This window comes from Trichomycterus rosablanca, chromosome 15 (assembly GCF_030014385.1).
Source record: "Trichomycterus rosablanca isolate fTriRos1 chromosome 15, fTriRos1.hap1, whole genome shotgun sequence".
NCBI classification, from domain to species: Eukaryota; Metazoa; Chordata; class Actinopteri; order Siluriformes; family Trichomycteridae; genus Trichomycterus; species Trichomycterus rosablanca.
This window is the reverse complement of record NC_086002.1, coordinates 7,360,102-7,375,326: the sequence shown is the minus strand read 5'-3', so window position 1 is coordinate 7,375,326 and position 15,225 is coordinate 7,360,102. Positions and strand designations below refer to the sequence as shown.

General features: G+C 36.2%; 1 protein-coding gene across 1 annotated transcript in view; it reads left to right on the top strand.

The window, feature by feature from the left end:
- The window catches only part of sorcs3a (sortilin related VPS10 domain containing receptor 3a), a 246,125-nt gene that overhangs the window by 187,093 nt on the left and 43,807 nt on the right, over window positions 1-15,225 (top strand). The window contains exons 5-9 of the mRNA XM_063010840.1: window positions 957-1,030; window positions 3,135-3,199; window positions 4,143-4,261; window positions 7,607-7,696; window positions 9,331-9,510. Of these exons, the coding sequence (XP_062866910.1) occupies window positions 957-1,030; window positions 3,135-3,199; window positions 4,143-4,261; window positions 7,607-7,696; window positions 9,331-9,510 (528 nt within the window). The remainder of the gene's footprint in view (window positions 1-956; window positions 1,031-3,134; window positions 3,200-4,142; window positions 4,262-7,606; window positions 7,697-9,330; window positions 9,511-15,225) is intronic.

The window sequence follows — 15,225 nt, the reverse complement described above, 5'->3', positions numbered from 1 at the left end:
ATTTGCACATATGTTGAGCAGGACTACGTACAATTTACTTTGGGATCAATAAAGTGTCTGTCTGTCTGTCTGTCTGTCTGTCTGTCTGTCTGTCTGTCTGTCCGTCCGTCCGTCCGTCCATCTACCGACCTACTTACCTACCTACCTCAATTTAAGTGTTGACTTTTTATATCTAGTGTTATTTAGAATGTCTACACTGTATAGGCTCTTTTTGGCAAATGTTGTTTATCTGAAATGTTTAAAGGTAAAGAATCATTATTAGAGCGGCTTGTTGGGTAGCACAGTTGCTTAATACAAGAAGGTTGTATGTGGAGTGTGTGGAGTGCATGTTTTTCCCGTGACTGTCGTACAGTTCAAAGACATGCAGTCAGATTAATTGGACATACAAAATTGGCCTTGGTGTGAATGTGTGTGAGTTTATTTTGCCCTGTGATGGACTGGCGACCTGTCCAGGGTGTTTTCTATCTTTCGCCCAGTGAATCAGACCCTGAATAGGATAAAACACTGATAAAACAGACAACAGATGAATGAATAAATGACTCTTTTTAAAGAAAACTGCTCATCACCATAACACAGTGTAGACTTCTGTACAAAACAGCATATTTTACTATATTAGCACTTTTAGAGGCGATTGTCCCATCTGGGCAAATGATTTGTCTGTCTATTAGTTATACCAGCTTGGTTTTAATAGTGTTGCCACAACTGACTGCAGGATTTGTGCTTTATTGCCCGAAGCCTAGATTTCATATAGAATATTACCTCATGGGTTCAGGCTTGCTGTTTCTATAATAAAATATAAATCATGGTGGCTAATTGGATATAATCAGTGAAAACGCAGTGAACTGAGAGAGAAGCTTTCGTCCCATTGCTCTGGGTGAGCAAAAAGCATGGATTCCAGTGATCCCATTTTAACAACTGCTTTTTTTCCCCTTCCCACTCTTCTGTCTTCCTCATAGCTCTACAGCTCATTTGATTTTGGACGAAAATGGCAGCTTGTTCACGAGAGAGTGACCCCCAACCGTTTTTACTGGTAGGTTTTGCCTCTGCAATCACGCTTCAGCACCATCATGTCTAGGTTAAAGCAAACCCATTTCAGCAGAACAATCCACATTCAGCGAAAACACAAATTTTAGGAGGTGTCACAGACGGTCAGACGGGCTGGAGAATTACTGTTTTGGTTTCTATGCATGCACGGTTTGCAAATAACATGTTTGGTGTTTGTTCATGTTGAAAGCAAGCCATTGTGATACCAGATTACTCTGCCCTTTTACAGATCACGCTAATCTTGAGATATTTGTGCGTGGTCTTAGATGAAAAGTGGTATATGTAAATAATAAAATCTGAAATGCCATGTCAGAAGTCTAATATGCTGCATAAAGTTTCTCTTTTTTATTTTATTTTATTACTTTATTATTAGCCTTTCTTACAATAAAATAAGATAAGAAAATTATAAATGAGCATTAACAATAACAACGATAATCAACAATTCAATATTTTCCCTCTGGATAAATAAATTAAGTCTGCCTGTCTATCTGCCTGTCTGTATCTAATCTATCTATCTATCCTATCTATCTATCTATCTATCTATCTATCTATCTATCTATCTATCTATCTATCTATCTATCTATCTATCTATCTATCTATCTATCTATCTATCTAAAGTGTCTGTCTATCTATCTATCTTGTCTGTCTGTCTGTGTGTATATATATATATATATATGTCTGTCTATCTATCTATCTATCTAATCTGTTTGTCTATATATCTGTCTATTTATCTATCTATCTGTCTACGTGTCTGTCTGTCTCTCTGTCTGTCTATTTATCTGTCTGTCTGTCTATTTTACTACCTACCTACCATTTCATTACAAGCTGACCCACAAATCTGCATCCACTTAGACTGATGTGTTTTGTTCATTCTGGCTCTTTGGGGTTAAAACCTGCCTTTATTTTTTTTTATTCTTTTGTTATATATTTTATTTTATCATTCTTATTCGCAGTTAAAATGTGTGTGTTTCAAATTTAAAGTGAAAATATCTGGGAGCAACAACAGCTCAGCTGTAAAACAACTGACCACACAAGGTAACAGAATAGTACTGCTAACTGATGAATAAAGTAAAAGTAAATGTACAGTCCAATAAAATACATTTAATATAGTAGTGCAGGTCCCACCCTTATGTGTCTTGGCATCTTTGGTGACAGAAATATGAACACTAGGGTTGGTTTTAAAGCTCAGTAGTGCACTGTTTCCCATGAGAGAGGATGCAAAAAGTACACCAGTGCTTTAAACACCAAAAGAAGGAGAATAAAATAGTAAACCTATTTTTAAAACACTAATTTTAATGATTTAGGCCTTTTTATTACTAACATGGAAGTGTTGAGTTAAATTCCTCTGACATTTACCAAGCAAGGGGTTTGTAAGCAAGCTTGTGACTGTATTCTGTTTACAGCTGACCCAAAACTAGTAAAAGGTACTGGGATAGTATTCAGAAGGTTGCTGGTTTAAGCCCCACCATAGTCAATGTGCCACCCTGCCAACCTTCATACTAGCTTTAGTAAGAACAAAAGATGGGCTGTTAGATTTGATCAAATGATAACATTTAAGGTCAGGGAAGACTTGTTTGTATGTAGGAGAGTAAAGAAGGTTTATGGAGCTCAGGCAGATCCACGTTATGTCGTCCATTTGGCCAGTCCCACCATCTCAGGGTGTTACAATAATGGATTTAATCAGTACAATCAGTTCAGGAATTGTTCTGAAGGTGTTTCAGCAGGTAATGGGCAAACACATAATAGGTACACACACACACACACACACACACACACACACACACACACACACACACACACACACACACACACACACACACACACACACACAAAACATGCTCTATTTTTTTTATATTTCCAATTATATCCTCTCAACCACACTCACACAGAAGACTTCCTTGCTGTTGTGACAGCAGTGCAATTTCATGTTGCCATTTGGGGAAATGGCAGTGCATAAGAGAGAGCACTGTAGTTTTATTGCTGCTGCCAAAATAGAGCTTAAATAAGATGTCTATTACTAAGTGTGTGTTCCTGACCCCTGTTTTCGATAACTTTGTCTCTTCTGTGTTGTCGTTGATGCTCTACTGCAGGTCTGTAAGTGGCTTGGATAAAGAGAACGATCTGGTTCACATGGAGGCGTACAATCCTGATGGACGTGAGTCTAGTTATGTTGTTTGTGCACTTGTCATTTAGTACCTTTATTCGCTTTGTTTTTATCTATTAGTTTACTTCCTATTTTAGTTTATTACCTTTTGTCTTAATAATTTTGTTTTATTTATTACTTTGTCTAATACCTAAATTCTTCTTCTTTTTAAATGGCTATTATTGTATTTCTCATACATAGTATTATTATTTTTTTTAATTTTTTTTTATTAATTTTTATTTATTAATTAATAATTTGTATTTATTAATTATAATTTTTTATTTATTTATATGTATTTATTTATTTTTATTATTTATTTATTTATTTTATTTTTTATTTATTTATTTTTATTCATTTATTTGTTTATTTATTTATTTTTTTTGTAAAATGTAAATACATGTAATTCACTGTATTGTTACGACGACTACAGCTGGTGACTTATGTACCCATATTAATATGGCTAGTTTGCCAGCTCTAATCCGAGAGCTTTAAATAAATACAGAACTGCAATAAATTGGAAGCAGCTGCAGCACAGCAGGTGACACAGTGCTACAGCGGTTTGATTCCCCAGCTGGGCAGCCAGTGTCATTTCTGTGTGGAGTTAGCATGTTCTCCCTGTGTTCGTGTGGTTTTTCTCCATTTCCTCCAGTTCCCTGTTAGTCCAAATCCACTGACATGCAAACCAAATTAAAAATAATTCATCAATAATCAGTCATGGTACTACTGCTATGGGAGCCAGGCTACAAAAACAAATAGTAGGACTAACTCTATTTTCTGTAAATCTGTTCCTTATCATGTTGAATCATGAAGCTCCATTAGTTGAAAAGTGTTTATTCAGGCAACCCAGTAGGTTATGGCACTGTAACTGGGAAAAAATTACACTCTTCACAAACAGTATTCTTATTTTGTGTTATATGCTTGACTATGTGTGCGTGGGTTTCCTCTTTTCCCGCAGAATGTCGGTACATGACATGTAGAGCTCAGGCTTGTTTTGAATCCAGCAGGACATATCCGTTCCCCGGCTACATCGAGCCCAACTCGCTGGTGGTTCAGGATAGCTACATAGTCATTCAGGTATGAATAAATAACTTTGTAGTGGCATATTGTGCTTGGAAACAAGATATGTAGCCTGGAATACACACCACTTTATTATTATTGTTTTTTTTGTTTCTTTTTTCTAGAGGCTTAGGCTGTCTGTAGTCTAGAATATAGAACTTACTCCATGTGGCAGTGCACAGCAGTGATACACTCAGTGATGGAATTTATTATTTTTTAATTAGAAAGGGCATAAAAATAGTCCCTCTAGTCATTAGGTTCTCCCAAAGATATAACGAGTATTTGTTTTGAAGTAAATTAGCACGTTAGTATTTATTTATTTATTTAATACATTTGTATTAGACGTTGTTTTTTATCAAGACCTCAGAGACCTTCATATACAACCGCCAAAGACAAATAACGATAGCAGACTGGGTCACACTATAGCGTTCATTTACCTTGTGGCATTTTTGCAAGATGTCAACTTTCTAATTGGTCAGTTCATTAAAGGTACTGTGTATGTTGATACAGAGATCCCTATTAGCTGTAGGTGATAAATTCCTGTATTATTTTTAGGAGTAAAAACAGCTCACATGAAACAGTAAGTCACACAAGCTCACTGTACAGGAGTGCAAAGTAGTGCATAAAAATAATAATTAAGCCATAGATATTAACAAGCCTTTCTTACTATTAAAATTAATGTGTTTGAAAACAAGTCATTAAGCAACATTACCAAGCTACGACTGGTAAGTCTTGGTCTGGCCAGTAGTCATGTATAGATGTGAAGCCTGGACACTTAAGAAAGACACTTTCAGGCTTTTAAAAACAAGAACGTCTGAAAACGTATAAACTCTCATGCAAGAAGATGATGACCACTGAGTATGTTTACGAAATGGCCAGAACAACGAAGGAGCTACTGAACTACTTTAAGTCCCTCAAGTTTGGGCATGTGATTACTTTGGGCATGTGATGAGGCACCCACATGACAACATTTGAAGGTGATGTTATGACAGGACTTGTGGAAGAACTCGGAAGATGAAGAAGACCAAGAATAAGCTGAATTGACATCACAATGTGGATTGTATTATCACTGATTAGTCTGCTATAGGTGACACGAGGCAGAAGGAACTGAAGAAAGCTGACCATCTGTGCAACCAACCATCACAAAGCCCTGATGGCACAGTGACGTGACTATCACAAAGCCTTTTTTTTTTTTTCAAACTTTTAAATATCTCATGGTTAGTAACGTTACTGTAAGACATTAGTAATGGCTATTACAGATTAAGACACCACATAATTCTGTACAGATTAAAATGCTTATTTTTCACATTACAAACACTGTATAGACACATAAGCTATGTTAAATACTGCACAATCATATACAATTAACAAGACATGAACATCAGGAAATGCAGATTAAAACTGAACCAAGCTCAACATGAACACAGAATGTCAATGTTTGCTGCACATATTTTAATGTCAATTACCTTAGCCCCCTAATTTTATGCCATGGGTATAAGGCTGGCATGCAAAAAAGCAATTTTTTAAATAAGAGTAGTTAGTGCTTCTCTTTGACATTTAATCAGAAGCCCTTTTTAAATCTAACTTGACGCCAGCATCTTCCTGGCTAAAATGCATCTTTAATCAAAATTATGAAAAGGCAACAGAGGTTTAAATGGATTGCAGTGTCAAAACACTGCTGAACTAGCTTTTGTTCAAATTATTTATTAATTTTTCTTTTTTTTGTTGCTGCCAGCCACAAAGCCTGCCAGGGTCCGATAGTGTTCCCTCTGTGACAGCTGCAAAGTGGACTAACAAGCAAAATGCACTGGTGTTTGGGTAGAGTTGTGCCCCTCTAACAAGAGCAAAGCTTAAGGCATTGTGCAGTCGGGCTAAAGATTTCCTTTGGCAAGAAGTAATGAGACTATTGATTGTCCTACACAATATTTACTAAGAATGTCGACAGGTTAGGAGTTTCTCTCTATAGATTGTTCTGGAAATAGATTATGTTCCAGGTAATAAATGTAGTAAAGGAGTTGAAATTAATGATGGACCGGAGTTAAAACTAATCTGTACCTGCTGCTGGAAGTATATCCACACTACATAGCTGGACATTTGTTAGAAAGCCAAATAAAATGTTTATTATTCCATTTATTGCATCTATAATTGGGTCTGACAGTGAAGTGCTTTAACCCTGTAACACCAAGTGAATCATATTTGATACATAAGTTTTAAAGACCTCTTTATTATTAGTAAGTAAATTGTTTTCCTAAAAAACCTGTCTTCTGCCACTTGGTTAATTATTCATGTACTGCATGCACCAGAGGATCTTTGATCGAGGAATCCAAAATGGCAGTCATTAACCTACCAATTTTGTAAAACATTTTTACTGATCTGTTGATAATGTGAACGTACATGTACTTGTACTTGATGTTTTGTGATTTATTTAGTTGTAAAATCAGGTTTAATACATGTGTATCAAATTGTATACAACAGGTGTACACTGATCAGCCATAACATTAAAACCACCTCCTTGTTTCTACACTCAGCTCCACTTACCATATAGGAGCACTTTGTAGTTCTACTGTACAATTACTGACTGTAGTCCATCTGTTTCTCTGCATGCTTTGTTGGCCCCCTTTCATGCTGTTCTTCAATGGTCAGGACCCCCACAGGACCTGTGATCCTGTGATTGGTGTATATGGTCATTATAAGCAATTGTTTTATTTAATCAAATGCTAAACCTAATACATCTAAAACATTACACATTTATTTAACTGTAACTGTCAAGCAAGCTAAAATATTAAAAATAGGGGCCTAAAAATGACAAAATTAATAGTTATGGACAAAACGCAAGCAGACGTGCGTTTTGCATAAAAAGTAGTAGTAGTAGTAGTAATAATAATAATAATATAATAAAGAATAATAATAATAATAATAATAATAAATAATTCAGATAATTTGTATTACTGGAGTTCTTTTTTACACCAGGTACAGCACATTTATTTCAGTACATTAATTTGTTCACAGGGGTACCATCATGTTAAAACAGGTTAATGTCTTTCTCTAACTGTTACCACAAACATTTAAAGGTCACAGTTCTCCAGAATGTCAATGTGTTCTGTAGAATCATGATTTCTTTTTTTTTCCTGGAACCTAGAAGCTCAAAAAAGGTCAAAATTAAACCACACCAGTATTCCTCCCTGACAAACTTTCTTACTTACCTGGCACCATTTTAGCCAAAAGCAGCATTCCCCTGGCAACAGACACAAATTTGTAGATTTGCCAGATGATGTGACTAACACTAAAGAACCGGAGCTTTGACGTTTTAATAGTTGAGTTTTTGTTGTCATCATTTTATAATTGTGTATTTATCTCTCACAGGTCACCCTGGCTGGGAGAGCATCTTACTATGTGTCTTACCTGAGGGAAACTTTTATGCGCATCAAGCTACCTAAATATTCCCTGCCAAAAGTAAGTGGCTTCTATTGCTTACCATTAACTTACATTGAGTTAAATGTTTACTATCAGTATTAAACTCTCAGAATAGCTACAAATGATTTTCATAATGCTCTATAAGGACTAGTGCTTTGGATGGCTAAATATCTTGTAACAATTTTTTTATCATTTAAAAAGACCACATAAATATCTGAATAATATAAATAACAATAGTCAACAGTATACATTTAATATAATCCAGAAGTATCAAGACCATGTGATGAACAGGATAGTACAAGACAGGACTAGACACGATCAGGCAAACCTAGCTAAAATAAATCTAAGCTGCACTTACAAAGGCAAAGCAAGAGTTAGAAAGACAAAAAAAGACATAAAAAGACAAGATAAAGCAATAACTAAACATGTTAGGCAAGACCTAGAAGACTAGACAGAAAAACGCAGGAAAAGTCTCAACACAGGGCAAGAAAATATCAAACTAGGTAAGACTAGGCATGAAGAGAAGGAATTTGGTGTCTCCTTGACACCACAAAGGCCGGTAATATAACTACTGACTTCAACAAAGGTTATAAGATTTATAAGGACTAGAAGTACTGTGGAATATTAATTGGACAGAGGTTCAAGGTTTTTTAAACAAGCAATAAGAAATATGAGGCAGATTACTAGGCTAGGTGGAAAAGGCATGAAAAGACTAGGCAGGAAATAATACTTTCAAAATTAATAAAAAATTCCTTTACACAGTCAGTCTAAACTCTGGCTTCAAAAATATGTCTAATGTGCAGATAAATCAATGCAAAACACAAGTTTAAATGTTTCTAATTTAAATATTTCTAAATTATTATTTAATTTGATAATTATGTAGTGCTTTTTTACCTTTCAACCTTTACCTTTAGCTTTTTTAAGCTTTCAACCGATGAACCATTTGAATGAAATCCTGCGACCCTGCAAACACACCTACCAAAAAAATGTATTGTGTGGTGTGGGTTAACAAGGCAGGATACAAGATACAAACATCAATACAGTGAAACAGACTTAGAAGTAAAAATACTGAACCATCAGAATCGAGCAGTGGCTGAACATCAAATCAAATATCACAAATCAAAGTGGAAAATGGAACAGACAGGTTACTAATTCAACCTTCAATCAGGGACAAGATCAGGAGCAGGTGAAAACAATAGACAAAGGACAAGGGGTGGTGACTAGGTGTGGACATAAACAAGATAACAAAAACACATGCCAAGGGAAGAGACTGAAACAGTTTTTTTTTCCCCTCTAAATTGTATATCGAGTCGAATTATAATTGTACATGTTGACGTGTTGTAGGCAAGAGTACGTCTTCTATACCTTCCTCTAAAGGAACATAATAGTATAGGAACAGCTAAAGTCACTTGTGTCCCTGTTTGTGTGAGTGGATGATGTTTTTGCATCAGATTTTTTTTTTCCAAAAGCTTTTAAACGCTGACAGAAAATGATCCGTCCTTTGTTGAGGCTGTAAATTCTCACTTGTCAGTTGGGTGTCTATAAAAACACATGCTAGACAAAGATTTATGGTGATCAAATGGTGTCCTATAGCGAACACATGCTGAGACTTAGCATGACTCACTGCTAATGATCTCGACATCTCTTTTCTCTGTCCCTTTATTTCTGAGCAGGACATGCACATTCTGAGCACAGATCAGGGTCAGGTTTTTGCTGCCGTCCAAGAATGGAACCAGAACGACACCTACAACTTGTACATTTCCGATCCACGCGGCATTTACTTTACGCTGGCTCTGGAAAATGTCAAAACCACCCGAGGACTTGGGGGCAACAGTATGATTGACCTGTATGAGGTGAGAGATCCCAATTAAATGATGTTAGCACACACACCGAAATAATTTTAGGCAGTATAAAACACCGATGCCTACCATCTCCGTGGCAAATGAGCAAGGACGTTTCATTGGATGCTCATCAGTACAAAAGGCCTAGACAAGGAAGCTGCATTCCAAACTTATGTATTAAATACTTTGTCAAAATAATAAGGACAGCATTTGGTTTCAAATGTAACATCTATTATACTGTTTTCCTTTATTATTATTATTATTATTATTATTTCTATTTCTATTTCTATTTAATTCAATAATCATGCAGTGTTTTTTTACTTTCAACTGATCAACCATTTGGATGAAGTCTAAAGGTCTAGACTAAAAGTCTAAAGGTCTAGACTAAGAGACAAATAAGCTGCATCCCAAACTTATGTATTAAATACTTTGTCAAAATTGTAAGAACAGCATTTGGTTTGTGCCAGTTGAGTCAATTTATCTGAGTATTCCATTAGCAGAGGATCAATTATGGATGTGTTGGAGCAAGAATTATCAGAGGCAAGAGACAATATAAAGCAATATCCAAAAAGGCTGGGCAAGACCCGACTTGGTAAAAATAAACTAGGCAGGAAAAGACCAGACACAAGACAAGAAAATACCAAACTAGGTAAGACTAGAAAAGAAAAGAAGGAATTTGGTGTCTCCTTGACATCATAAAGGCGGTAATATAACTACTGACTACAGCAAAGGTAGTTACAATGACTAGAAGTACTGTAGAATATGAACTGGACAGAGGATCAAAGTTGTTGTAAACAAGCAATATGAAATATGAATCAGACCGATTACTAGACTAGACTGAAAAGGCATGAAAAAACTGGAAAGTGGTATAAATAATACTTGGTTAAAATTCATCAAAAATTTGTTTACACAGTCAGTCTGTGCACGGCTTCTTTACTTTCAACTGATCAACCATTTGGATGAATCTAAAAGTCTAGACTAAAAGACAAAAGCTGCATCTTAAACTTATGTATTTAATACTTAATCAAAATATTAAAAACAGCATTTGGTTTGTGCCAGTTGAGTCCATTTATCTGAGTATTACCCACTAGCAAAGGATCAATTGGATGTTTTGGAGCTGAAATTATCAGACGCCCATAACAGTGCGATGAACATTGGCATTTTTTTTTCTTTTTACCGGATGTCTTTAAAAAAGACAGCGTCTAGCAACCCTTAGGATTATTAATACCTGCAGAAATGTGCACTAGTACACCCACATGCCATGACGGGTGCTGTTTTTTTTTTTATCTGGTAACAGTGAATAGTTTTTTTTATTTCCTTTTGGCCAAAGTGAACCCAGCATTAATAATTTTCAAAAAACTATTCAAATTGTGGATTCATCAGAGCACAGAACATGTTTTTGCTTTAGGTCAGTCCATCTCAAATAAGCGCAAGCCTAGAGAAGTTAAAAGCATTTCTGGATGTTATTAATATATTCTTTCAGCTCTGCATAGTAGGTTCTTAACTTGCATTTGAAAATGCTGCAAAGCATGTGTCTACTGACAAGGATTGTCCAAAGTATTCCTGAGATTAAGAATGTGGATTTATTTAAAACTGTAATATCAGCTTTAAAGACAATGTTATCTGAAGGCTCAAAAGTCAGCGGCATTGAATATTGGTTTTTGGCTTTGGCCCCACACACAGGGATTTCTGTGGATTCTTGGGATCAATAAATAATGAATTATTAAATAATCTATAGAAGGTAACATTTCTGAAGTTTTAAAGTTATAGTTTATCTATTTGGTCGCAAATATATATGTATATATATGATTTTGGCAGAGGGATTGCTCTTCAAGTTCGGTTTATTTGATTGTATTTTACTGTAAAGATATCCATATATATATATATACACAGGATATACAGAATATATATATATATATATATATATATATAAATATATATATATATATAAATATATATATATATATAAATATATATATATATATATATATATATATGGATATCTTTACAGTAAAATACAATCAAATAAACCGAACTTGAAGAGCAATCCCTCTGCCAAAATCAACACATGCATCCTGTACCAGCTTAGGTGTCTTGTTATTTTCTGTCTTCATCTGAATCTGTGAACTTGCTACAAACTCTATTATTTCAACCCGTAGCGAAAAAGCCTAGTGACAAGGTGGTGAGCAAGAAGGTGAATTGAGTTGAAGTCTGGAAACTTGATTACATGAGAGAACATGCTGTGATTGAGTTGCCAGTTAACTGGCAACAAGAAGACAGTTCTGCAGCCCCATGACTTAAAAAAAAGGACACACTTGGAAGAAGGGTTGAAAGTCATGTGATAAATATTTAATTCAGTTATAAAAATAAACTTTATTGTTACGGTTACTAAATCTTGCTCAGTTTGGGGGTACCCTGTGCCAGAATTAAAAACCTTGATTTTTTATGATAGTGGTGTACTGTTAGTGTTTCTGTACTCATACTACAGCCTAACAACATTCTAGCATTTTAGTGCACTCAGTTCATAGGCTATCTGTGTTAACGTTTTAACTTGGGTTCATCTTCCAAAATATTATAATAATTATTGAACATTGAGACAAACTCTGTCTCAAATATAAAAAGTACAGTGGATTCTTACTTTAACCATTGGAAGCTAAACCTGTCTGATGTAAATAATGCATTATTTAATTTTTTTGTTTTTTTATTCACATTGTATTTACCATTCCCAGGTGGTATGCTGGAATATGTGGTTTGATTCTATTTTTTAGGCACTCTAGATGTGGAAGGTTTTACACTCCTTGTGTCTGTATGGGTTTCCATTGGCCAGTCCCATTTTCCATCCACATCCCAAAAACATGCTGAAAGTGGATTGGGTACTTTAAAGTGCTCCTGGGTGTGAGTTAATGTATAAGTGTGATGCTCTGTGATGGATTGCTTCCTTATTCTGGGAGTGGTCCTGCCTTGTCAGTGTTTTCAGGTGGCACAGAACCCACAATGTATTTAACCAGAATAAAATTGTTAGTGAAAATTAATAAATAAATACATACCTTTTTTACGATATGAGCTATTTAAAGAATGTGCTTTAAGTATATTCACAAAAAAGCAGCTTTTGCTGAAATAGCAATTTGATCCAAGGTTTTGGCTTTACACTGGCTAAATATAGCATCCAGTACGTAAGTGGAACCTGGATGATTTTCTTAAAGCAGCAGTGGTGAGGTGCAGTGATAATGCTTTGCCAATACTGGCTTGACAGAGGCTCCAGTATTGAGCCTGCCAATAGTGAATCATCAGTGCATCCATATCCATAATAGGCTGCAGTATTCTTCATTAGAGCTTATTGGAAACAGGACAGAGGATTTTCCACTGGGATTTCACATTTGAACCTGTTCAGTCTGTATTGATCTGGGTGAAATCTGATCGCTTTTCACTATACATTTTGTAGAAACTATGTTGTGTAGTTTACAGGTAGAGCTCCTGTCAAGTCCACCATACAAATTCCAGGAGCACTTTAAAATTATTATTATTATTAATAATATTATTATTATTTTTTTTTTTTTTTACTCAGTGTTCATGTTGTATTATAACGTCTGTACCACTTGTACCACCCACAAACTGACTGAGAAGAGCCCAATGTAAAGTAGGATGCATGTTTACATCTGTCAGCGTTTAATTTTCACAGAGACATACTATTCCTCCCTTCTGCTGTCAGATTTTACAATCAGCACCGCCCCAAGCAACATAGACACTCTTTTGCACAATACATAATCAGGTCTCAGTTCTGCACTACTTTAAAGAGAACCTGATCCAACTGTTCTACTTCAGTATATATACATAAATGTTACAAAAAGGTATTGCACAATAATAAATGATAAATAAATAAATTGCATATATATATATATATATATATATATACAGTATATATACACCGATCAGGCATAACATTAAAACCACCTCCTTGTTTCTACACACACTGTCCATTTTATCAGCTCCACTTACCATATAAAAGCACTTTAGTTCTATAATTGCTGACTGTAGTCCATCTGTTTCTCTGCATGCTGTGTTAGCCCCCTTTCATGCTGTTCCTCAATGGTCAGGACCCCCCAGAGGACCATTACAGAGCAGGTATTATTTGGGTGGTGGATCATTCTCAGCCCTGTAGTGACACTGCCATGGTGGTGGTGTGTTAATGTGTGTTGTGCTGGTATGAGTGGATCAGACACAGCAGCACTGCTGGAGTTTTTAAATACCGTGTCCACTCACTGTCCGCTCTATTAGACACTCCTACCTAGTTGGTCCACCTTGTAGATGTAAAGTCAGAGACGATCGCTCATCTATTGCTGCGGTTTGAGTTGGTCATCTTCTAGACCTTCATCAGTGGTCACAGAATGCTGCCCACAGGGCACTGTTGGCTGGATATATTTTTGGTTGGTGGACTATTCTCAGTCCAGCAGTGACAGTGAGGTATTTAAAAACTCCATCAGCATTGCTGTGTCTTATCCACTCATACCAGCACAACACACACTAACACACCACCACCATGTCAGTTTCACTGCAGTGCTGAGAATGATCCACCACCCAAATAACACCTGCTCTGTGGTGGTCCTGTGGGGGTTCTGACCATTAAGGAACAGGGTGGAAGCAGGCTAAAAAGTATGCAGAAAAATAGATGGACTACAGTCAGTAATTGTAGAACTACAAAGTGCTTCTATATGGTAAGTGGAGCTGATAAAATGGACAGTGAGTGTAGAAACTAGGAGGTGGTTTTAATGTTATGGCTGATCTTGGCTATAATATGGCTGATGATATTTCTTTATATCACATTCTTTCAAAGCTGAATCATTAGACTGCTGCACCACCCGAGCAACCCTTAATAATTCATACATTAATTATTCAGCATAATAAGTTATTCTGATCAGGCCTGGAAAGAGTTTGGAGCCTTGATGGGACACCCTGCTATTACAGCACATCAAAACTTACTTGGTTACACTTACATAAACTAAGAGGTCATTTTGATTAAGTAATCCACATACTAAGATGAAAAAGAAGAAGAATGTCTTTTTGTCATATATACATATACAGACATTGAAACTCTTTCTATGCATATCCCAGCTTGTTTGGAAGCTGGGGTTAGAGCGCAGGGTCAGCCAACGTACGGTGCCCATGGAGCAGAGCGGGTTAAGGGCCTTGCTCAAGGGCCCAACAGTGGTTGCATGGCAGAGCTGGGATTCGACCTCTCAATCTTTTAGTTGCTAGCCCAAAGCTCTACCCACTAGGCTACAACTGTCCCAGATGATTTATGTGGTTTTAGGTGGGAGAAAAACCATAGTATCCTGGGAAAAAGTGCTCAGGATTAAAGCCGGGCCTTCTAAGATATGAGTGACTGACAGCCTGATGTGCTACGATGTGTTCCATTGTACACCAACCTTTAGTGGAAACACTGGGCATTCAAGGTGGAAATGCAGTTCGAACAGCATGCCAGCCAAAGCACCGCTCACTTACTCATAATCATTTACACCCAGGGTCAATTTAGAGTACCCAGCCCTTTAATTATCTTGTTTTGAGGAGGTTCCAGGAAACAGGAGTACATGCAGGGAACCCACACTGAGATGATGAGAACACCACTGTGTGCACAATGCCTTTCCAATCTTTTTATCATAAACATTACCCGTTTAATTATCTTTAGTAACAACTTGATCTCACTTACTCACTCACTCACTCACAACTAGG